Source organism: Vombatus ursinus, unplaced genomic scaffold (genome assembly GCF_900497805.2).
Source record: "Vombatus ursinus unplaced genomic scaffold, bare-nosed wombat genome assembly UNPS02014778.1, whole genome shotgun sequence".
Lineage (NCBI taxonomy): Eukaryota > Metazoa > Chordata > Mammalia > Diprotodontia > Vombatidae > Vombatus > Vombatus ursinus.
Genome location: NW_020954556.1, coordinates 57,356,511 through 57,379,315, shown reverse-complemented (window position 1 = coordinate 57,379,315; position 22,805 = coordinate 57,356,511). Strand labels below are relative to the sequence as shown.

The 22,805-nt window shown below is 37.5% G+C and overlaps 1 protein-coding gene across 1 annotated transcript; it reads left to right on the top strand.

Moving 5' to 3' along the window:
* Positions 1-7,364: 7,364 nt before the first annotated feature.
* LOC114045175 (tetratricopeptide repeat protein 39B-like) lies at positions 7,365-21,688 on the top strand. The gene is made up of 3 exons (XM_027865018.1): positions 7,365-7,379; positions 19,742-19,800; positions 19,945-21,688. Exons 1-3 carry the CDS (start codon positions 7,365-7,367, stop codon positions 21,686-21,688), a joined length of 1,818 nt encoding a protein of 605 aa, XP_027720819.1.
* Positions 21,689-22,805: the final 1,117 nt, after the last annotated feature.

The window sequence follows — 22,805 nt, the reverse complement described above, 5'->3', positions numbered from 1 at the left end:
CCCCAACAGGAAAAAAAAATACAACACATGAGCACACACTCCTGTTTTCTCAGAAAATATTAATTGATATTCTTTGCCTACCCAGACTATCTTCAGTTTATACTCTTTACTTAGGTGCTTTGATTAATAATACATAGCTGAAACTATAAAGAAGGTGTGTAATATTTCATTCACTGGGAATTAAAGTCATTGAAATTGTATAACCTTCTAAAAATATTTGTGTCATCTGATTACTTTGATCTCCTTATAAAAAGTTTTATTATTTTAGAAAGTAATTAACTCAAGCATCAGCAAATACATTTTTATTGTAGATCACTGAGATACCTTAGATCAGTTACCTAGATTATGACTACATTTAGTCTTTAAGTAAATTAAATATTACAAGTGACAATACACATAGCAAAATTTTGTGTGCATGTTAAATCTTATCTTGCAGTGTGGAAAGTACAGAAAATGTAGTAATGAAGCACTGTTTATACTTAACCTTTCCCCTCTGGAGACAAAGTAAAATAAACACAAGATAGTATACCTCTTATATGTCTTTTAAATTTTTTTTTCTATACTCTAAAAAAACAACTTTTTCATGTCAGATTTGATATTTGATAACTTTCATGTGGTAATTGCTGACACTGGGAAGCATAACTTCCCTTAATTTAGGACAAATCAGGGTACCTTGGCCTGTGCTTTGGTGGGCTTCTTAGGGGAGAGGAGGAGGCTAAGAAAGAATTAGCCTCATCTGCTAAAATGCAATTAGATTTTGCCTATAAAACTCCTCCCACTCTGGCACATGTCCAAAACCAAGAGGATGCTTGTCCTTTTATGATTCCCAGAGCAATTAAGTTCATTTTAACAAAGGGTTTATTAAGTACCTACTACGTAGTAGGCCTTTAATCAGTGCTTGCTGATTGATTATGCTAGAGCCTGGTGATATAAAAACAAAAAACAGTTTCTACTCCAAGGAGTATACATTCTCCAGAGGGAGATATCATGCAAACAGTTAAGTAAGTACAAGATAATTTGAGGAAGAGAAAAGCAGTAAGAACTTGGATAGTGGGGAGAGGAGGGGAAGAATCAGGACAGATTTCACAGCTGAGATCCTCCCAGGAAAAGAAGGATTACAGAGGTGAAAAGGAAGCAGGTGTACTCCAGGCATCATGGTCAGACTGTATAAAGACAGGCATGAAAACATCCCTAAAGTGTTACTGACCTAGAGAAAATTGAATTGTGAACTTTCCCACCCATGCCCCATTTTTTTTTTACAGAAGTTAAGTCAAGCTAAAATGAACATCACAGTTAGCCACAAATGGAGAAAGAAAGTACAAAAGAGGAGCATGTACCCTAAATCTCTAGATTGAGGGTGGGGTTTGTTTCTAGACTGATAATAAGTATCCACCTCCTCTTTTCTCAGAAACCCCATCCCAATTTTACTGCTATTTGCACTGCCCTGTAGGAAACGAGCTACTCAGAGTTTGCACCTGTGGCCACTGCCCTATACCTATCAGTCATATTTACAATATTACCCCTGAGATTTGAGGAAAAATCCATCCGCTAACCTTTCATGCATTTCTCATGCAAAGAATTATTGATAGAGTTGGACTTAGGTGATCTTCAATGAGCCTTCCAATTCTAAATTTATGATCCTATGATCATAAGGAAGTATAAATCATCTTCTTCCTCCCAACTTAGCTGTTTTGTTCATGGAACCACCGTCCTTCAACCAGGTTTGACTTTGTCCACTTAAATTTATTCACCTTTTCCTTTAAAATGCTAGCACTATAACTGAGACCCTCCTCACCTTTTACCTCAACCATTATACTATCTTCTTGATTTATATTCATTCCAGTTTATCCTCTTCATGTATCTAACATGTATCCTTCATCCTTCATGTAACTAACAAAATAATTTTCCAAATAAGGTGACTTTGTCATTTCTCTGCTGATGAACCTTTGGTGACTCCCTAAGCTCTGGCATGAAATGACAGACTTTTTGCTGTGAAATTTAAGGTGATCCACAATCTGACTCTAATCTAGCTTTACACCCTGGTTTCAAATTACCCCTGGTATTCTGCATCCCAACCGAATTGTACTATTAGCTGTTCCTGAGCTCAGTCTGCTACTTCTGCTTTCTCCACACTGCGTAGACTCTTCTTTTATCTACCTATACAAATCTTCCTTTTCCATCGAGCCTCAATTTAGATATTTCTTTTGTGAAGACTTCCCTGATGTCCTTGATGGAAAGTTTTTCCTTTGTGCTGTCATATTCTGTATCAGTCAGAATACCCCTTGCTCCCCCATGGCACTTCTTTGCAGTCCTTTCAATCAAAATTTTCCAACCAATTCTAATTATGATGGCTATGGTAATATATAGCACTCCCCATATCATTCTCCCTCCTTTCTCACGGAGTTCAGTACCTGGCTCACCATCTTCTCTTCCCCAATTTCTTCCTTTATACTAGAAGACTTTGATATCTCCATAGATGCTTCCTTAAACACCCTAACCTCCCAATTCCTCAACTTGCTTAAATCTCATGACCTACTCCTTTATTCTGTCTCAGTCACACTTAGGTCACAAACTAGACCTCATAGTGTTCTACTTGTTTAAGTAGAAACCCTGACATTTCTCTATTAGACCATAACCTATCATTCTACCTCTTCTTATGCCTCACCCCTTCTAAACCTAAAATTCTTTTTAAAAATTTAATTTTTTTTAATAAACAAAAATTCACCATCTTTCCCTTTCTTTTTCCTCAGGGGGAAAAAACCCACAAAACCAAGCTTTGTAACAAATGTGCATAGTCAAGCAAAACAAGAATGCAGTAAGTACGTAGGAGAATTGAAAAACAAAGTACATAATGAGAATTGGAGGAAGGAGAAATCACTTTAATTGAATGGATTAAGAAAAACATTTTAAATGTGGCCATGTAAAATGGGAGGATTTCAACAGATTAATATGTGTAGAAGAAATGCATTCCCAACAGGCATAGAAGCAATAATGTCCAGGGGATAAAATAAATAAAGGTACAGAGGCAGAATTCATAACCTTTTGTTGAACAATTTTCCATTATCATCTCTATTTAATGACTCCTAAAAGTATACTATGGCCGTGATATCTCTCCAGAGTTCCAGTCCCTTGTTTCCAATCATCCATTGAATATTTACACCTGAATGTCCTATTGTCACTTCAAACTCAAGATGTCCAAAATTCAGTTTACCTTCCCACCAAAACCTGTGCCTCCTAAATTCCCTATTTTTAGCACCTTTGTTTTCCCAGTCACCTATGTTTAAAATATTTTCTTTGTCTTTGACTCATCACTTTCCCAGATCCCCCATGATCTTTTCAACTTAATTCAACAAAACAACTTGCACAAAGTGACTGCTTTGTGTAAGATACTGTACAAATTAATCAGTTGCCAAGACCTAGCAATTGTGCTTCCACGTTGTCTTACCCAATCCCTGTCTTTCTGCTTTCACTGCTACCATCCTAGTTCAGGGTCTTATTACCTCTCACTTGTAGCGTCCTAACTGTATTTCTTGCCTCCTGTGTCTTCTCTTTATAATCTATCTACAATACTGTTTCCAACAGACCACAGGCAGGTTCTAACAGGTTGTAACAAGGGTTTGAGTATGGTTCAATTGCTGTCCAATAACCAGCCTGGCTAAATAAAGAGAGGCTCATCATCATTGCATGATGGATTCTTTGGTTATGGCAACCCACAAAACAAAGAAAAATAAAAAATGGCCCTTGATCCTATTGATTTAGCAGGGATGGTAGCAAAATGGTGAAAATGGGGGCTGAGGGTACAAAGAATCACAGTTTTATGCCATCTTTTATGCCAGACATTAATTTAACTTGATATTCTAAATGTGAAATCCTTATCCAATGATCTACAAATTGGCTTACTATTGGAAGAACTAAACTATATCATTATCAGGGTAAAGGGCATTGAATCAGGGGAGTTCCTCTTTGTGTCAATTTGATGGATATATTTCTTTCCTTTAGAAATATTGGCACCCTGTCAAGAAGACAAAGTCAACTCCTCATTAGTTTTCAGTGACTGGGTTTCCCTTCAGTATAATTTGATTAGCTGAGGCTTTTGTAAGGCTGGATCTTTGTGGCAGGAGCCATTCTTTTGTGCTGGCCTATAAAAATAAATCAGTAGATCAGTTCAGCCTTTCCCTCTTTCCCCATTAGAAGACAGAATAAAATAAAGGGTTTCTTTATTTTGGGGGGTTGGGCATGGAGAGGGAGAACCTGTACATCCCACATAATCTCTTCCCCACAGGATCTTTTTTTTTTTTTTGAGGCAATGGGGGTTAAGTGACTTGTCCAGGGTCACACAGCTACCTAGTGTCTGAGGCCATATTTGAACTCAGGTCCTCCTGACTCCAGGGCTGGTGCTCTGTCTACTGCATCACCTAGTTGCACACCATCAGCACCCTACCCCCTCCCCAGCCCCCAGGATCTTTTAATGGCTCCCTTGAGGTAGAGAAGATACATAAGAGTTACAAATATTTGCCTACAGCTTAACCAAACAGCTCAACAGGAGAGCTAATAGTGAACTTTCTTTGCCTAAAAGATGGCAGTAATTGGTGCAGTAATGGCATAGAGTTCTTTTAGAAACACATGGTTGTTTCATCTTTGTCTTTTTACTCCTAGAGCCTAGCACAATGCTGGCATATAGTTGGTACTTAATAAATGATTGTTGATCCAGTGATAATGGAATTATATGTGTTTTACTCGAATGTCCCAAGAAGGGGATTCGGAGGCAGTATTCCTGAACCACAACTTGTAAAGGAAGAGAATTTCCTAGGCAGGATGATTTCACATTCTACCCTTCTAGCAGAAAAGGGAAGATTTGGGCAGCACTGGCCTTGGAGGCTGCCTCAACAGTAACCCCAAATTTGAGAGTTCATGGATTGGAACTTCCTGAGAATAAAGAGGACTTCCTGAGAGCTGTCCATCTCGGAGAAAGAGGAGTATTATCTTTGTGACCCCTGCAACTGGAGAATAGGAAGGGACTTAAAGCCATGACTATTTTAAGGTAAGAGAGTGGGACCTTATCACCACGGCTATTCTAGTGAGTTCACAGGATCACAGAGTCATAGATTTAGAGTTGTAAGGGATCTTAAAGCCATGTAGTCCAGCCTTCTCATTATGGAAAGAACTGAGGCCCGGGAATGTTAAGTAATTACCAGAAGTCCTGCAGGATTTGAATACAGGACCTCTGACTCCAAATTCAGTGTTCTTTCTAATACTTCATGCTGATAATGAAGATCTGATGGAAAAGGGGTTTTCTGTATAGCAGTTTTTAAGTGTATTTGCCTTCCAATTGGTTGGTCAAACCACGGGGGAGTATTGTGAATCTGGGAGGGACTATGTGACCCTTGTGAGAAATGTAGGGAGTCACCAGAATGTTAAATTACTACCCCACAGACAACCCTAAATTTAATTTCTCCTAAGGTGAACTTTCGCCAGTGCTTTATGTGTTTACTCTATTTGTAGTCGACTTGGGTTCTTTCAGCACTTTATATATTTTCTGTATTTGTTTATGGGTTCTTATGAGTCCTTTGCATCTTCACTTTCTGTAGGATAAAAAAGGCTATCCTATATTTAATATACTTTTATTACCTTGAGTGCACTTATGGAAGCTGGGGACCCCTTTTACCCATATCTGTGGAAATCTAGACTCAAATTATATTTGGAAATTTATCAGAATGAACTATGGTTAGGGCGTAACAGGCCAAAGAAGAAGGCCCCTTGCATTAGACCCAGCCTGTGTGGTTGCAGGCTTTTAGAGGAGGGGCCAAGGCCATGGCTTACATACTTATTGACATTCGTGACATAAATGAAACCAGAATACATGAGGAAGTCGCTGCTGAATGGAACAGCCGTCCACAAGTTCTTCTTAAAGAAGCAGGTAAAGAATTGGCTTTTTATGCAACCTAAATAAGGCAAGAAGAAGCACCACGGGATGTTTGGTCATCTCCTCTTGCATTCGTGATGAATGTAAAGGAAAGACCACAAAAAGATCGCTGTGCCCTATGTGACAACATCTATGGCAGAGGATGAAGAGGTAGAGATACTCTAAATACTCGTTAAGACCCTCCAAACCAAGTCAACATATACATTGACACTCTGCAATTTTAATACAGCTATATGCGTGCGAAGATGGTGAAGTCCATCAGTCAATAAAGGAAAGTAGTAAAAATAGTAAAGTAGTAAAGAATAGTAAAGAATTAAATAGAAGAAACCAAAGGTTTTAGATCTATTTAGAAGTATTATTTCTATATGTCATGAACATGTTTCAAAAAGTGAGTCAGAAGGCACTGACCATGGCAAGGGCTAAATAACCTGACAAAAAATTAAATCAAAAACTTTCAATTACTGATTAGAGGTAATATTGCGTAGTGGTTAGAGTACTACATGTGCTATCAGGACATCTGAGTTCAGATCTTGCCTTAGACATTTAACAGCATGGACAAATCACTTAATTTCTCACGTCCTTTCTTCATTTGTAAAATAGGATTAATAATATTTTTACTGTCTATCCCACAGAATTGTTTTGAGGAAAGCACCTTGCAGATCTTTGTGTTATATTAATGTGAATGTTTATTGATATGTGAATCATATCAGAATCAAGTACAGATACACTGTCAGGCCATTAACTAGAAAAACTCATAATTAACACCACATTAGAAAAAAGGATAAAGATGAGAAGACATGGCATACAATCACAGTAACACCAGCTTGACTTATGCAAACAACCTATTAACACTAAAATTGGGAAAAGACATCAAATGTGATTATCCTTATTTCCTATAGAAATATACCAATACAAAGCAATTGCAAAAATGGAGGGATGTGGTACGGAGAAGATTAAGAGATTCTTTAGGATATGTGAAGAAATTTCTTATTTAATCTGGTGGATTTATAGGAAGGCTAGCCATTAGATGGCTAAAGAATCAACCACACCACTTGTAACCTTAAAAAGTTCTAAGGAGTCCATCACGTATGGCTATCCAGAAGAGATCCAACTATGGATGAAAAATTCAGTTCTTGAGAATCATTCTTTGCTTTTCCTTAGCTTTTCCAGATTTTAGCTAACAGGAGGAAATTTCTCTCTCAGATCCCCCCATCAACAAAGGCAGTGTGCGGCAGGAGCAACTCTGAAGAGAATAGGCTCAGAGAGTTTAGATGCGGAGTTGAGTTGGGCTACAAAGAAGACCCAGGGAGCCCAGAAGAGAAACATGCCTAGCAGGAACAGCATCAGGATACCCCAAGAAGAGAAGAGATACCAGGGGTCTACAGTTCTAAGATGTGAATTACCTTGACCACGTGTTCCTCATGTGTGTGCCTCCGCCAGTATGGTCTGTGTACGTGTCCGCTCTTCCCACTAATGCTGTGTGTATTTGTGGGAGAGGATAACCCAGGTTTATGCAGGGAATGTTTTTGTTACAACTGTTTATGCTCTTTCAATAAATGCCTTTGCTTTGAGCTAATTGTTGACTGGCTTTCAAAGTGAAAGTATGAGGGGGTTTGTGAATTTACAAGTAATGTGGACCCATGCCACACCTTGAAACTGGAGTAGTTGTCTCTTAGGAGACACAATATGTGAATGAAAATTGGGCTAGTCTTAGAGGAATTTGTTTTTCAGTAATTTTTCAGTAGTGTCCAATTCCTCCTGACCCCATCTGGGGTTTTCTTGGCAAAGATACTAGAGTGGTTTGCCATTTTCTTCTCCAGCTCATTTTATAGATGAGGAAACTGTGGCAAACAGGGTTAAGTGATTTGCCCAGGGTCACACAGCTCGGAAGTGTCTGAGGCTGGATTTAAATTCAGGAAGATGAGTCTTCCTGGCGTATGTACTGTGCCACCTAGCTGCTCCCAGAGGAGGTGCTGTGCCAACATGAAGAGTCCCAAAGAGCCCAGAAACTACCTCAGTCAGTAAATCTTTCTTGATATCCTTGTCAAGAAGACAGAAATGGCATCCTTGGACAATACTAGTTTAGAATATAAATTCATTTGTGAAACATTGAAGAAGAGGATAGTGAAACATTATGAGTAGCTCATGATACAGCAAAGAGAAATGAAGGAAAAAGGGTGCAAGATGGAGTAATATATAGAAGGATCATACCAAGAGCATACACGGATAAAACTGGAAAGACAGCAAACAAATTAAAAATGGAAGAGATCTGCCAGTATTTCTATTAAAACTTTTCATCATCAAATTATTGATCATCCATCCTTCCAAAGTACGAGTTACCAATATGGGGAAATCTGATCCTCACCAACAGGGAAGAAGTGATTCTTGAGCTGAGAATTTGTGATTAGAAGAGAAGAAAGCATTCACCCTAGATTTTGGAGACCAGATTTCAGAGAGGTCAGAGAGAGAAAAGATAGGATTCCATGGACTAAAATTCTTTAGGGCAAGTCATCTTGGGGAGGGATAGTTAGTTCACAAGAATGAAATTCTGAAAACAGAGAGACTGTTCTTACTAGAAGCAAAAGGAAGAGTTATCTAAAGAGAAATCTATGGATACCCAGGGAACTCATCAACTGACTTATATTTTCAAAAGAAGTGTACAAAAGACAGAAGCAAAGGGAGTAACCAAGGAGGACTACAAGGGCTTAGCAGGTATGTAAGAATAGTATCAGGAGAGATGTTCTAATGCTCTTGGTGGTATGGTGAAGGGGTCCAACCATTCTAAAAAACAATTTGGAACTATGCCCAAAAAGTCACTAAATTCTTGCATACTCTGACCCAGTGATATTATATCACAGAGGGAACAAAGAAATAGGAAAAGGACTCATATGTACAAAAGTATTTATCATAGCACTTTTTCTTGTAGCAAAGGATTGGAAACAAAATGGGTACTCATCATCAAGAAGTGATAGAACAAATTATAGCATACAAAATTAACGCAATTTTATTGTGCCAAAAAAATGATGAAAAAGACATATTCAGAGAAAGCAGAGAAGACTTATGTAATCTGGAGCTCAAGCACATTTTCATAAAACTCTCCTAAATGACAGAGAATTATTACTTGATGGTCCATGCCTGCATGAGGGGCAGAGTTGGTGAGAGCTTGGGAGAGGAGAGAATCATACCAGCTTCAGAAGAGGATACACGTAGTACCAATTTCTCTTCAAAGAAAGGTCCTTGAAGGAAAAGAAAGACTCCAAAGAGGCATGTCCCTTTCCCCAGCTTATCACACTCATAAGGGGACTTAAGGGAATTTCCTATCCAAAGTAATCATGAGCAGTGTAGAGATATCTAGTCACACTGCCCTATGAGCCACATCTAGTCAAACTCATGTGGACACACATAACCTACAGGATAAATACATACCTTACATTTGTATTAATTGATGCAGAATAAAGTGAGCAGAACTAGAACAATTTATACTAGGACTACATTATAAAGGAAAACAACTCTGAAAGAATTAAGAGCCGTGATCAATGCAAAGACCAATTACAACTTCAAAAGATTCATGATGATTCATGCTTCCTTTCTTTTGAAAGAGAGACAATGGACTGCAGGTACAGAATGAGACATTTTCAGAATTGTTTTATATGACTAAACTTATTTGTTATAAGGGAAATCTTTTATTTTCTTTGGAGAGGAGAGTTGAGGAATAGAGTAGGGATAGTGGTAATTTAAAAAAGGGAGGGGAAGAGAGGAAAGGGACGTCACTAGAAAAATAAACAGCAGAAGACAATTCAGAAGATACAAATAGGACATCGTTGAAACTACTTAATTAAATTAGAAATTTGCAAAAAATTAAGCCATATATAGTGGATATAGTTTCAGATACAATCTTCTTTTTCTGTTCTTTGTATATAGAAATTTTCACATTTGTTGATATTTTTCAAGTTCATAATAACAAAAAAGAAAATGCAAAACAAAAGAAAGAATACTGTCAGGAGTACTAATGCTCAGAATGATTTGATCCTGTTAAAGAAAGCAAAAGACATTGGTGCAGCTAGATGGCAAAATGGATAGAGCACTGCCTCGAGTCAGGAGGACCTGAGTTCTAATGTGACCTCAGACACTTGACACTTACTAGCTGTGTGACCCTGGGCAGGTCACTTAACCCTGATTGCCACACACACACACACACACACACACACACACAGAGCAAAGGACAACAGAAAGGATTTTTAAAATACTGTATAGGGAGAAAGGAAAATCAGAGATGCTGGATGAGACAATGATAACATGATAGGAGGCAGACTTGCTTTTATTTTACTTCTGTTTTCTCTTTCAAAGAGAAGGATATTTGAAGTGGAAAGGACAAAACAAAAATGGTCAAGGGAGTCATATCAAATATAAGTAGGGAGTGAGAGAGCACCTGTTGATGAGTTCAGGTCGCCAGGCTTGCTGGACTATATCCTTCCTTAGGTACTAAAAAAAACAGGCAGATATGATTGCCGAGTTACTGCTAGTGTTCTTTGAACAATTTTGAATAAAGAAGAGAGATACTTCAAAACTGGAAAAGGACAAATGTCTCAATTTTCAAAACAAGAGAAAACAATGCAGTCTGCAAACTATAAGTCAGTGTTCTTGACTTTGATTCCTGGCAAAATTCTGGAGAAGAATAATAGATTATTAGCAAAAATATGCAAAACCAATTGGTAATCATAAAGAGACAGCATTACCTCATTAAAAATAGGTCTGCCAAACTAACCGCATTTCTTTCTTAGACAGTTACTAGTCTGATAAAAACTACAGATACAATTTACCTATACTTTAACAAAGCATTTGATAAAATTTCTCACGTTCTGTGGGTAGAACTGAGAGATGCAGGCTAGGCAATACTACAGTGAGGTTGATTCAGAACTGTTTAATCAAAATCAAACAGTAATTATTAGTGGTTCAATGTCAACTTGGAAGAAGGTCTTCAGTGGAACAAAGCAATCTACTATTAAACCGTTTTATCAATAATCTGGATAGTGCGTGAATGGCACGCTTATCAAGTTTTCAAACAAGAAGCAAAAAGGTATAACTGGCTCGTTTGATGACAGTCAGGATCCAAAAATATCTTAATAGGCTAGAATATTGGGCCAAATCTAATAAGCTTAAACTTAATAATAAGCTCCCAACTACACAATGGGAAAGCATGGCAAGACAGAATTTTGTCTGAAAAAGATGATAGAGGGAATTCCTCACTAGGAAATTCCTTCCACAGATGAAATCGTGGGTCTGGACCGAAAGTCAATTGTAGATGCAGTGAAATACGCTGAGTTTAAAGTCAGAGGAACTAGGTACAAATCCTGTTTGTGTTTCATACAACCTTTGTGACCTTGGGCAGGTCATTTCACCTGTCTATTCCCCTCTATAAGATGAGGGATTTGAGCTAGATGACCTCAAAAGATCCCTTTAACTCTAAATCCATGATCCTATAATCTGGGGATTTTAGTGTTATACAAGCCCAGCATGAGTCAACAGTGTATATGGCAATCAACAAAGCTAATGTGATCTTAGGCTGCATTAAGAGTCAGAGTACCAGGGGCAGCTAGGTGGTGCAGTGGATAGAGCTCTGGTCTTGGAGTCAGGAGGACCTGAGTTCAAATCTAGTCTCAGACACTTGACACGTACTAGCAGTGTGACCCTGGGCAAGTCACTTTAACCCCGATTCCCTCACCAAAAAAAAAAAAAAAAAGTCGGAGTGCCCAGAACTAGGGAGGTAACAACACCAATGTACCTGACCATAGTCAGGCTACGTCTTGGAGTATTGTGTTGTGTTCTGGGTGCCACAGGTTAAGAAGATATTGATAAGCTGGGGAGGATCCAGAGGAGATCAGCAAGGATGATGAAGGCTCTTGAGATCCATGTGAAGACTGGTGGAAGGAACTGAGGAGAAGACTTAAAGAAGAATAGAATAGTGTTCAGGTATTTGAAGGGTTGTCGGGGAAGAATTAGGCTTGCTCTGTGCATCCCAGATAGTAGAACTAGGACCAGTAGATAGAAGTTGCAGAGGGGCAAATTTAAGCTCAACGTAAGAGAAAACTACCTAATGATTAGAGCTACCCAAAAGTATAATAGGCCAACTCAGGAGGGAGTGGTTCTCCCTTGCTGGAAGTTTTCAAGCAAAGATCTGATGTTGTTGAGTGTACAAATTTATTCAGCTGTGTTTATCTATGGTTATAGGTTGCACTAAATGGCCTCTGAGATCCTTTCCACCTATGAGATTCTGTCTTTCTGTGGCAGTGGAACCACTATATTTGGACACAAATACTTCAGTTCCTTATATGAAAAAGATGAAACTATAATTTAAGAAAATGAAGTCTGGTAAAGCAGCTGGACCAGACAAAATACCTGAAAAAATTTCACAGGAAGTCACACAATTTGAAAGCATAAATGAATTAATTTTAAAGATACCTGAAAGAGCAAAAGATCTAAAATCATTAGGAAATCAGTTAAGTGGCACAGTGCATAGAGTACTTAGCCTAGAATCAGGATGACTTACCTTCCTGAGTTCAAATCTGTCCTAAGCTATGTGACCCTGGGCAAGTCACTTAACCCTGTTTGCCTTAATTTCCTCATCTGTTAAATGAGCTGGAGAAGGAAATGGCAAACCAGTCCAATATCTTTTCCAAGAAAACCCCAAGTGAAGTCACTAAAAGTTAGACACAACTGAAAACAACTAAATAACAAAATCAGAGATTACAAAAAAAATGATAATCAAAAGTATGTCAATAACTACCGACTAATATATTTATAGTCTTATCTTTACAAAATCTGGGAATGTTCTATACACCTATCAAGGATATCTTAGATAATAATAAGACAGACAGGTTTTGGCAAACAATTTTTTACAGCAGTCCACATCTTCAAAGTAACAAGCGATAGAAAAGCTACAGAGAACACAAGATTCAACTGATTATTACTGATTATAAAAAGAAATGGACACTTGAGCAAAATGCACATTTAAAGGCTGTTGTTAAAGAAAGTATCGTCCATAAATATTAAGATCATTTAAGATTCTTTGATACATACAATCAGAAGTGGTCAGATGACTATGTGTTGGTTATGTTATAAAATCTATTCTTGTGTAGCTATGCACCCCTATAAAACACTACAGAAAATTGAATTGAAAAGTTACAAAGTGGAGCAGGTAGGTAGTACAGTGGATAGAGTACTGTCCCTGGAGTCAGGAGGACCTGAGTTCAAATCTGGCCTCAGATACTTGACACTTCCTAGCTGTGTGACCCTGGGCAGATCACTTAACCCTGATTGCCTCACCATAAAAAAAAAAAAAAAAAGTTACAGAAGTAACTTGTTTAATATTTATCTGATTTAATATTTAATATTTCTCTGATTATGACTTTTAAGGATGTCATAAAACAGGAAGATGTACGTCCACCAAAGGTGTTTGCTACTATCGGGGGGGTGTTAGAACCCAAAGGCAAGTTATTCCCTATGAATGGTCCTATTTGTTGATGACATTGTGCTGATTGCAGCAAGCCCCTAAATACTATAGGACGTGCTCAGTGAGAGGGTTTAAAAGAGATTGGTCTAATAAATCCACACACGAAAAACCAAATAGATGAAGGAGTACTTTTCATATAGACTTTGACATGGCTGGACAACCCATTGAGATAGTTCATCAATTCTAGTATCTTTCATAATAAGCATGGCAGGTTAACCATGAGCTGGGTCTAGAATGCTGGACAGCAGGCTAGATCATTGTGAGACTATGCAATATATTTAGTTGTTTCAAACTGCTGTCTATTATAAAACCCCATATTTTTATGTTAATGTTAACCCAGCCGTGGAACACTACAATGGATTGAAAGAAAAGAAACAAAAATTAGTTTCACCTAGAGATGCTGGAAAAATGCATAGTGGGTTTTATTAGTCCACAGCACAGTACAAACAAGGAATTACGAAGTAGAACTCAAAATATATTATCAAAGAAATGTATGAGTATTAAAGAAGATTGGCTCTTCACATGGCGAGAGTGATCATGGACATGAATGGCATATAATACAGGTATGGATGGGTTGTGATCTTCATTATTGGAGGCAATATCCATAATGATGAGATCTCAGAACTATATGAATATTTTAGTATTCTGTAATGCTAGGAAATGTCTGCAAATCATGCAACACTGTGATCTCCAAGTTGCCAATCAAACCCATGGTGAGTGTGAGTGGCTCACTTCATGTGTCATATATGTGATGACTTGCATAGAAGACATGGCATAAAATATGCCATTCATGAAATGTATGATAAGAAAATAAGCCAGTTATATAATGAAAGTGACTAGGTAGATTACTGACCATATTGTAGAGGGGATTCTCGTTCAGGTATTGTCTAGAATAAGTGGTGTTTGGAGGCTCTTCCAATTCTGAGATTCCGTGACGTTGAAGGAGGGTACGATAGTGGGAAAGTTGAATGCTGCATTTAATGCCTTCAGAATGTTAAAATATGTAGAGGAAGACCTCCAGGATAATGATTGCTCTCCTGAAATATTTGGTGTTTGAGGGACTTCAGAGAAATCTAATTAATACGCTACTAGTGGAGCTGTGAATTATTCCCATCATCCTGGAAAGTAATTTGGAATTATGATTTAAAAAGTGACAAAAATGCCCATGCTCTTTGGCTCAGAGATTCCACTGCTAAGGCATATACCCCAAGGAGGTCAAAGACAAAAAGGAAGATCCTATGTGTACCAAAATATTCATGACAGCATTCTTTGTGGTAGCAAAGAACTGAAATCAAAATAGATGCTTATCTATTGGGGAATGACTGAACAACAGTGGTACTCAGTATGGAATATTACTGAACTGTTAAATGACAAATATTAAGAGCTCAAAGAAGCATGAGAATTACCTACATGGACTGATGCAGAGTTAAGTGAGGCAAACCAGGAAAACAATATGTAACACCACCCTGGCACCCACTTCCTTAAGATCAGCTGTGTTATATTTCACCTGAGGGTTCTTCAGTATCCTTAAGGGGGACTGGAGTGTCTAGGATCTCTGCAAATGGCTCTAGCCTCCACCAATGGTGTTCCCTCAACTATAGGGATGGGTCTTCTGCTCCCCAGTTCCATTTTACCACTAACAGTAGGATTAGCTTTTACAAAGAAATATTTACTTCAAAGGTATAATGACAAACATGCAAACTTATTCCCTAATATGTGTGGCATAACCCCCCGCCCCCCCCATCTCTGGGCAGTTTCTGTATAGCACAATAGACCCACTTCCAACTCCAACCCCACCTCCCATCCTTTTATGCTTAAAGCTTAGGTTTTCCTGGGCTTTTGCTAAGGTTCCCTAACAGAATTGCTGGCCGCATCATCCTGTCTGTACTGTAATCCTGGCTCCGAGGTTGCCATATCTTGAAAATTCAGGTTCTGGAGGATCACCATGGCACCTGAAACTGAGAAGCACACATAAGACAGAACAGAAACCCCAGGCCCATTTTTCAGAGCTGAGATAAAAGAGCAGAGGTATACCCCACTCCCAGTTCAGTCCATGTCTCTCATGCAGTGGGTGAACTATGATCTTCACCTTCAGGATGCAGCAGGAAAGAGCCAACAGGAAAAGAGAGAGACAGTTACAGTCTAGCAGTTTTTAAAGACAGAGCAAGAAATCAGCTTTTTCTGGCTATGTAGACAATCAAAATATGCTACCCACACCTACGTGATAGGGAACTTTGGGAAGCAGGGCACTTCCAAATTAGGATATCTGGGTATGCACAGGCAAGCCTCCTTACAAATATATACAATGACTTCAACAATGTAAATGGAAAGTACAAGACAACAAAACTAAATTCTACGTAATTATAATGACCAAGCTTGGTCATTGAAGAGATAGGACAATGTCTATGTAAGTTTTATTGAACTATGTTTTTCTCTTTTTAAATCATAAACATTTAAGAGATTAAAAAATTTAAGTCAGAATATGAGAATGTATAGATAAGTTGCACACTATAATTTGAGGGAGCATTTGGTATCATAAATCAATTGAAATACTGAAAAAAGTTGTAGTTATTTATGTACATAGCAGCATTCCCATGCATTTGGCAGGAGGAGTTAGGTAACGCACCTCCTTCTCTATGGGCTCTTGGGTAAATATGAATTCTCTGGGCAAAGTGTGACATTTTTGGAGGTATAAAGTTTTTCCTTGTCTGGTCCTCATTACCCAGTTGATTTTGCCTTTTTTTTTTTCCTGGTAGGACCTTAAGTTCAAAGTTTCAAAGTTGTAGCAAAAATAAAATTTAACTAGCTGACAACTCAGGAGTGATACAGTTCAGATGTCTTAACTGAACCTTATATACACATAGGCATAGACTCAGAAAGTGACCCCCTTATTGGTTCCTTTACTTTTGAAGGATAAAATTATATTAAAACAAGTCAGTAAATTATTAGTTTCTCTGCTTTGGGCAGACAGAGTTTTAGCAGATGTCTAAAAAATTGAAATATTCTATCACTACTAAATCATGTTTCCTACCAAGCTTGTGTGATCTGTTAACCAAACTTCTGTATTTCCTCTTTCTTCCCAGATAAACTATGGTATACTTAGATTATATATAACTTCTATTTCTCCCTCCATTGGTCTTTACCCAAATGCTTTCCATCATGCTTCTCCAATCTGCTTCTTGTATTTCTCATATAAATATATTTTCTACAACATTGTGATACCCCCATTCCCACCTATGCCTTTGCCTAGCCTTTTTTTTTCCAGATAAGTCATGCCAGTCAGAATCATATTCCAGTTATGAACCTAATCCCACCAAGTCTTGATATCTGTGTCAAATTTTCCTTTTTGCCATAGGTTCTATACATCACTCTGATTTTCATCTGTATTTTGTACATTTGTGTATAACAAATGGGTTCTTTAACCCAAGGGGTCTGTGGATAGATTTCAGATCTGTGAACTTGGATAGAAAAAATTTTTTTACTATCCTCTAACTGAAACTTAACATTTCCTTTGATTATGGATTTTTTTTTTGAAATTCTGAGAAGGGTTTTATAGGCTTCACCAGACATCCAAAGGGTCCAAGCAAAAAATGGTTTAGAGCCCTTGGTGTGTAGACAGCTGAAGTCATGTCATTTCTTGTTGGCTTCTTTATGGAATTTTTGTTCAGGATATCTTTTGTGCTTCATCTTACAATGTTTTGTCAGCTTGGTGGACATAAATAGGAAGTTTTCCTACCTCCTTCTTTGTTTTCCCAATATCTACCATAGTGTGAATAGTTGGCACTTAATAAATATTTGTTTGACTTATTAAGTAATTCTTCTAAAAAGAATGGTCTTTATAATTCATTCTTTATTGTCACTTTCTTACCACTCACTCAAGCCCTTGTAAATTGCTCTTTTTTCCACTTATCTTTTGAAGGTCATCCCTACTTTTAAGGTCATCTATAACTTCCTAGTCACCAAAGTCATTTTTCCCCCTTAGTCATCATTCAGTGGTCTTTCCACAGCATATAACACTGTTGACCACTCCTTTTTTTCTTGATACTTTTTCTTCCCTTGTTTTTCCTGAACCCACTTTTCTCTCTTTCTTGACTTTTTTTGCACCTGTCTTCCTGTTTCCTTTATCCTTTAGGCACTCACTGCCCTAATCCCATTTTCTGCCTGCTCAAAACCAGCCCTGCCCTCCCATGAAGTGCCCCATGTTTCAAAATTTCCTTTCACTCTTTCCCTATACCCAATTCTCATCCTTTGAGTGCAGCTGGGGCATCAGAAAAGCATTCTGATTAAGCTAACTCACATTAAGGTATAATTAAAAGTCTTAATCTTAACACTTCCAGGAAATATTTGCCTGTTAACACTTCATGGATCAATCACTGAAGTCATTCATCAGTATGTTTTCCCTCCATAGATACAAACAATGGCACCACCACGTTTTCCCTTCCTGTCTGAGTTTTTTCAATAAAAAAAGGATAAAAATTGCCAAATGATACTCCATTCTTAAGTGTCAATGCCATCCCAGATCCAAACACTTGGAAATTAATATGTCCTTCATTTAGGAGATCCTGGATTCCCCAAACTGTCGGTAGACAGACTGTTACCAAAAGGAGATACCTAGCATAACTAAAACTAGGGGTAGAAAAGGTAGGCAACCACTTAGAGTGTAGCATACAAAGAGGTGGAATAAGAGATACTATTAATAATACTTTTTATAAATGAGTAGATGCTTAATGCCAGAAAATTCTGCTGTGGATAGCATATCGTTGTTTATTTTGAAATACTCATCAAGTGTGTTTGAGTATACAGTGAGAGTTCTAGGTTTCAATACTGGCTATACACTGGCTAAACAACTGATTCTTCCTCTCTTCATTTCTGTCTGCCAATCAAGTAAAGCCAATATGCTGAGTCTACAGAGGGCAAAAGACTTAGCAGTAGAAAATTTAGATATCTTACTAGTCCTAAGTATAGTTTGGATTAGGTAGCTATGTGATGGTCCATTTGCTATAGAACTATTTATTTTGACTGTGTTTTTATAGTTATTTACACAAATTACTTGTCATATATGCTATTAGGCATATATGCTATTAGGTGTACATGGCTATCCATGTTATTAAAGTATATCAGATTAACTTTATTCTGTTTTACTTAATTTTAACATTAAACTTTCATGTCTGTTTCTTTTATAAGCAGTGTTGTCTGCTCACAACTTTTTTTTTTAAAAATGGAAGGAGCTGTATAATATTGCATATATCAAAGGTCCAAAACATTAGGCTTGTATCCACTACAATAGCAACAATACGAAAAACAAAAAATAATATACAAAAATAAAAAACAAAAATAATATATACATCAAATCCTCTTACAAGGAATGTCTTTGTATGATATTAAATGGGCCTGGTAATGATGAGGCATTCATTAAATATATCAATCCTGCCCACACTTGTGTTTAAGAAATTTCTAGAAATGTCTAAAGGAGCCCTCATCTGAGTTAGAAGTAGGGAATCTTTGGTCTGTGGGTTAGAACTGATCCTCTGCTTGATTTCCCTGAAGATAAAAATCATTTTAAGGCAGTCTAGAGAATTATTCCACACCCCCAACTCCCTACTGGGCTATTGTGGCCATGTCTTTAAGAATTGAACCTTTTGAAGGTTTAAGACAGAGTAATTGAATAACTGTGAACAGCATTTACCTTTCTTTTTTTCAAGTGAAACTACTTCAGTACATCTTAAATAATAGCACATTTTAAAATAGTATTTGTTTTGCATACAACTTCCTTGCAATACAGTGATTTTAAAATTGAGTTTAAAAGGTAAAAATGGGTACAGGATGTGGAGAACTCAACAGAGCTATTTTGTGGAAAGAGAAAAGGGGGTTCTTTTTGCAAGGTCCACGCTTAATGCACAATTACAACACATTTCTGTACAGAATGGTTAAGTTGCTTTCAAAGGTCAGTGACTATAGCTGATAATACTATGAAACCCATAGCCCATGTCAATAATAAGGTCTGACAAAAGCAGTTTATCTGAACTGAAACTTGACCCAGAAGTTCTCTCTGCCTCAGTGTCTGTCTTCATGTCTGTTGCCTCTTTTCTTCCCTGTAGCTGGTTGTCTCTAGCCCTACTTTCCTATCTATCTGTGTGACTTCCTTTATTTCTCTTGTCTTGTTAAAAGTGTCAATCATATTGTATTACCCAACTATCTGAATTCTTATTTTTAAAAATTCTATTTTTATTGCAACAGCAACAACTTGAAGATTTCAATATTGACCAGAGCCCTGCATGTGACACACCAGTCACTTTCTCATTACTCAGGAAAGAAGAAGCAACCTTCCTTTTAACTACATCACTGCACCTTGTATATGTTTTTTTTAATTTTTTAAAATTTATGTATTTATTTTTAGTTTTCAACATTCACTTCCATAATATTTTGAGTTCTAAATTTTCTCCCTCTCCCTTTCTCACTCCCCAAGACAGTGTGCAATCTGATATAGGCTATCCTGTATATGTTTTATATCCTCTCCAGAGTGGAAAGCAAATATAGCATTTCCTAGAATGGAAATGGAAAGCAAGGAGGACCATTTTGAAGATGCCTTTGAAGAAATTCCAGTAGCAACATCAATTGACCTTCCCTCATCCATAGAAGAAAGTACAATAGGATTATATTTATTTCTAAGTAATAAATTCTCAGAAGCATTGGATTCACTTCACCCATTGTATAATAAAAGCATGTACCACGGCCTTATCTATGGTGCTATTATGGTTTTTAGGGCTTTCCTCACTTTTGATGCTGGAGATATAGAACTGGCAAACACCACAATGAATGAAGTTTTGAAAACTTGTGAAAACTTAAGAAAAAAAACCTCACTGTTTAATTCACTGCCTCATCTAATTTACAAACGGGGAATAAGTCATGTTACAGAAGAAGAATTTCATGCAGAAATATGCTATGTGCAAAGTTTATCCCTGAAAGCATTATTGATACTTTTACAAGATGAAAGTATGCTTGGTTTTCTCAAATCTGGAATCAATTTTGGGCTAAGTTACCAAATATATAAAGATTGTCAACAGCTTTTATTGCATTTACCGGACTACCAAAGCAAAACCCAGAAACATTTGGCTGGAGGAATAAAACTTGGAATTGGAATATTCAATTTGGTAGCAGCACTTTTACCACCTAAGTTCCTTCCACTATTGAATTTTGTTGGTTTTGCTGGAAATTTAGAATCAGGTCTCACTTTACTCCAAGAAGGTGCATCATCTTCCAGTATTCACGACGTACTGTGTTTTTTGACCTTGTTCCTATATAACAGTTACATCTGTGTAACCCTTGGCACTGGAAAAGAAAAGAAGCATAATTTAGAAGATCTCCTTTTAAGGTATCTCAGGAAGTTTCCAAAGTGTGTCTTCCTTGTCTTTTGTTATGGACGCTTAAGCATGCTGAAAGGGAATTTTGAGTATGCAGAAATAAAACTGCAACAATGCATTTTTTTACAAAATGAATGGCAGCAGCTTCATCACTTCTGTTACTGGGAACTTATGTGGTGCTACATTTTCCAGCAGGAATGGCATTTTGCTTACCACTATGCAGATCTACTCTGTCAACAAAGCAAGTGGTCCAGAGCTTCCTACACATACAACAAAGCTGTCATTTTGACTATGCTCCCTGCTGAATTTGCAAAATCAATAGGTGAGGATATAACATCTTTGTTTTTACAAGTAGAAAGTATGAAAGTAAAAATTTTAGGGCATTTTCTCCCAGTGGAAAACTTTGCCGCTGTGAAATCCCGACGTTATAGTAGTATTACCTCATGGCACATAGCACAACCTGTCCTGGAGCTTATGTATATCTGGAGTGGCTTCCGAATTATAAGAAAAAGACGAGACCTCATTTCACTCTGGCTAGTACTAATTGAACAAGAAGAGGCAGTTTTGCGGGAAGATCAAAACAAAGATTATCAAATAGATGATATGTGTTTGGTATATTTACTAAAAGGTCTTTGCCTGAAATATCTATCCAAATATTGGAAAGCTGAGCAATACTTCAACCGTGTTATTCAAAATGAAAAAATGATCAAATTTGACACATATTTGGTGCCATATGCATACTATGAGCTGGGAATATTACAGTATCTACGAGGAGATAAGAGTACAGCAATAAGAACCATAAAGCAGATTAAAAACTTTAAAGGCTTTTCCATGGAGATCAGGTTACGGTTTAGGATTCATTTAGCCCTTCAGCAAATGACTGAAGAAAAATGATTTTAAAATAAGAAGTGGTTTTATTTCATATAAATGTAATGTCTAAAATAAACAAGATGCCATTAACAAGTAGAAAAATCAGTTCTGTATGGAAGGAATCCAAGAATAGGTGGTTGCTAGAAGTATCTGAACAATAAGTAAGGTATCTGCCATCATCACAGTCCCCTCTTTTCAATAGTTATCAAATGCTTTGTAGGTTCAATTTAGCAAATAGAGTGATGTACACTCTTGAATAATAAAATGTAGAAGATTGATGTGGGGAGGTTAAAAGGATGAGGTCATTGTTTAAAGGACTGAGGATATCTCCTGGCCCTAGCTGCCAAAGAGGCAGATAGGTGGCACAATGCATAGAGCCTGGGTCTGGAGTCAGGAAGACCTGAGTTCAAATTCAGCCTCAGACACTTACTAGCTGTGTGACCCTGGGCAAGTTATTAAACCTCTGTTTGCCTTAATCCCATGGAGGAGGAAATGGCAAATTGCTCTAGTGTCTTTGCTAAGAAAACCCCATGGACAATATGGTCCACAGGCTCATGAAGATTTGGAAATGACTGAATCCACTGAACAATAACAACCTGGCCCTAAGCTCTTAGCATCTTAGTTTATTCCTCATTGATTGCTTGTCTCAGCATTGGGAAATAATTTGATGGACTCAAGCTGTTATAAATGAGAACTACCCCTTTGTATTGGGCCTATAAAAGAAAATAATAGGACCCTCTGGACCCTAGAGAGAGGGGAGGGAGAGGGAGAAAGAGGAAAAAAAAAAAAGAGACAGACTTTGATCCCTGGGGTATGAAGCCTGTGGATTGGCCAAGCCAGTTAGGGTCTTTTCACTCCCAGAAGTCAGCCCTGGAGAGAACTATATGGTCAGTAGCAATAGTTTCCAAATTCCTATGTTTTGAAGAACAAGAGAGTTCCTGAATACCAGCCTTTTTGAAAAGTATCTAGAATTACAGGACAGACTCTTAGAAAAAGAAGGGGGAGTTGCTTGATAGCATATCTTAGAGAGAAGATCTCAGGATCTTCTACAGTCTAGGTCCTTGGGGGTGGCCTTTTGACTGAGTCCAAGTTTTACAGAACAAATCCTTTTATTAAATGGACATGTGGCCTCAATGCCTCA